The sequence below is a fragment of the Monopterus albus genome, unplaced genomic scaffold, assembly GCF_001952655.1.
Source record: "Monopterus albus unplaced genomic scaffold, M_albus_1.0 scaffold253.1, whole genome shotgun sequence".
NCBI classification, from domain to species: Eukaryota; Metazoa; Chordata; class Actinopteri; order Synbranchiformes; family Synbranchidae; genus Monopterus; species Monopterus albus.
Genome location: NW_018128133.1, coordinates 1,154,310 through 1,157,052, shown reverse-complemented (window position 1 = coordinate 1,157,052; position 2,743 = coordinate 1,154,310). Strand labels below are relative to the sequence as shown.

Genomic DNA, 2,743 nt, shown 5'->3' with positions numbered 1-2,743 from the left:
GTCTCTCACTGTCTGTGTTGGTGCTTGGGGCAGATAAATACCTGCGTGCAACCCGTGCAAGTAATGGAAAGCGCTCTTTGCTGGAGCGCCAGTAGTCGAGTGGATTGTCGCTTCTGGCAATGGGTCGTTCACCTAGATAAGTGTCCAGTTGTTGTAAGGCTGCGCTTGTTCCACCGCTGCGGATCGGGGCGCTTTTCTGTAGAATTTCGTCAAACATCTCGGAAAGTGAGGGAGTGTACGCCTCGGGGCGGAGCGGGGCATTTTCTGCGTGTTTTTTTATTTCGGCCCGAAATAAAAATGGCCTTTTCGGCCGAAAATTTTCGGTGACCGAAATTTCGGTGCACCCCTAATTTGAAGACATCACCTTGGGCTTTAGTTAACCACTATGGGCATTTTCTGACATTTTGTAGACCAATTAAAGCACCGTGCTGACTATACCCCCTGGCCACCAAAGGAAGCCTCAGGCAACAGTAACATTTTGTGGAACTCTGTTCCTTGACTGGTGTTCCTTGCTGGATACACTATATTTTAAAAGAGAAGTTTCTTGTCTCTTCCCTTTGTGAAGCATCATAAATGTCTAATAGTCTGTTGTTTGTGTGAGCTATGCTGTTGTAGTTTGTTATCCACATATAGTATTGTTTGCTTTTGTCCTTGACCACAAAGCACATATACCAGGTTTTGCCACAGTCCGGACACCTTCAAGAAGCGAGTTAGCAAGAACACATTCTTTGTGCTGGTTCGTGTGGTGGATGAGCTGTGGTGAGTACCACATCATATTTCTGGGGAATGTAGTTTCAGTAGATGCAGAACATGGAGGGGAACATTAATCTCTATGAACTAATGAATCAAAGCATGTGTAAGTTTAGAAACAGAGTTGTTGCTAGTGCCTTAAATAGACCTGTGTGTTGTCTTACTTTGAGATTTAATGTAAATATGGTTTTTAAATAACAATCACAAAATATTTCCAGTGAAATATCTGAGAAGGGAACACACTGCTTAAACTGTTCAGAACTCTTGTGAGGCAGAATATATGCTCCTACTTCTGTAATCTCTTGGTTCCAAATCTCTCTCTAACTGATGGGTGAATTACTTGAAGTACTTTTTCTTTTCCATGACAAATATTAATCATTTCTTCCTCCTCTGTCCCGCAGCCTGGTGGAGTTGACAGAGGACATCTTAAAACAGCTGATGGACCTGGTGTTTACGCTGGTGTGCAATGGCGAGCTCAGCCTTGCCCGTGTGCTTCGCAAGAACATCCTGGATAAGGTGGAGCAGAAGAAGCTGTTGCGCTACACTAACTCCCTCAAGCCCCTCGCTGCCCGAGGAGTCTCTGCAAGGTACTGTGAGGGTTGGGGACCAGCTCTTCCTGAGGTTTGTAGTTAGGTGTCAATGGTACATGTGGAAAGCTGCACTTTTGTCATTCTTATCGCTCTGTACCCTTGATGAGAACAAGGGGTTTTTTGTTAATTGCCTGGTAGACTCGTCATTAGGAACCACAAGACTGCTTAAACTGATCATTCCCAGATGATGATGTTATAATGGTTTCATCGTGTTTCCATGGAAACCAATAAAGAAACACTTTGCATCTCTAACACACCATGCTTTATCCCCCTGAACATTTTGCCATCATCAGGGTTGTGTGTGTGTGTGTATATATATATATATATGTATATATGTCGATCAGTCGTGACAAAATGCCATGTATTTCTATTCAACATAAACATTAACATGAGAAATAGGATTGGCCATAAATACAAACGATAAATTATTGCAACTTAAATATTCTTAAATATTATTTTCCAGATACAGTCTTGCAGAAATGTGGAAGTCTTTGGTTGAGAACAGTTATGGTTTGCAATGTCAGACATATTTGCAGCTATTTATGGAACCGAAGAAAACCTTACACTGCTGCATTTTCTAAATAGCAGTGCAGATTGATGACCTGTGTTTACTCTCTATACTTTACATCATAGCTTTGGATTTAACCATACGTCCATTGCACAGTTTGCCACACTTCAAGTCAGACACACATTGGTACAGTGTGACACACAATAAACACACAATCATTGATGGTGTCTGAAAGTACAATTGAAGGGTTGAGTCTCTATTCTTAATATAAAGCAGCAAATTCTGTGCTCTTCTTACAAAAACTGTAAGAGTTCAAATTTATCATTTACAAATTGAAATTCAAATTCTCAAACATTCATTTATTTTACAAAATCACCAGACTTTCTATAAAGCTATTTATATTCACAAGTAATTACCAGTTGAGACTGGAAAGAGTTGTTTCGGTTTCTTCCACTTCTGTAACTCCAGCCAATCTGCAATGACTAATTAAAAGCCAAAGTCATCACCTAATAGTTTCCTGTCTGTGTCCTAACAGGCCTGGAACGCTTCATGACTTCCGCAGTCATGAGATTGCTGATCAGCTCACCCTTCTTGATGCTGAACTCTTCTATAAAATTGAGGTGAGCTGGCTTGTTTGTGTTTGAGTTAATTGTCGATCCTCCCACTGAGCTCTACAAAATCAACCCTTTTTTTTTTTTTCCTTCTGTTTCCTTCAGATTCCGGAGGTGCTGCTTTGGGCCAAGGAGCAGAATGAGGAGAAGAGTCCAAACCTGACTCAGTTCACGGAGCACTTTAACAACATGAGCTATTGGTAAGATCGAAACCACATCCACACCTCTTATACCGTCTTACTTTCATAAAATGTTGACTCCCTGTTGTTTGTCTTTGTGCTGTA

General features: G+C 41.1%; 1 protein-coding gene across 1 annotated transcript in view; it reads left to right on the top strand.

Moving 5' to 3' along the window:
• Positions 1–2,743, top strand: part of rapgef1b (Rap guanine nucleotide exchange factor (GEF) 1b) — a 38,857-nt gene that overhangs the window by 34,923 nt on the left and 1,191 nt on the right. Inside the window, exons 19-22 of the mRNA XM_020621078.1 lie at positions 667–759; positions 1,152–1,337; positions 2,384–2,468; positions 2,565–2,659. Coding sequence (XP_020476734.1) covers positions 667–759; positions 1,152–1,337; positions 2,384–2,468; positions 2,565–2,659 — 459 coding nt within the window. The remainder of the gene's footprint in view (positions 1–666; positions 760–1,151; positions 1,338–2,383; positions 2,469–2,564; positions 2,660–2,743) is intronic.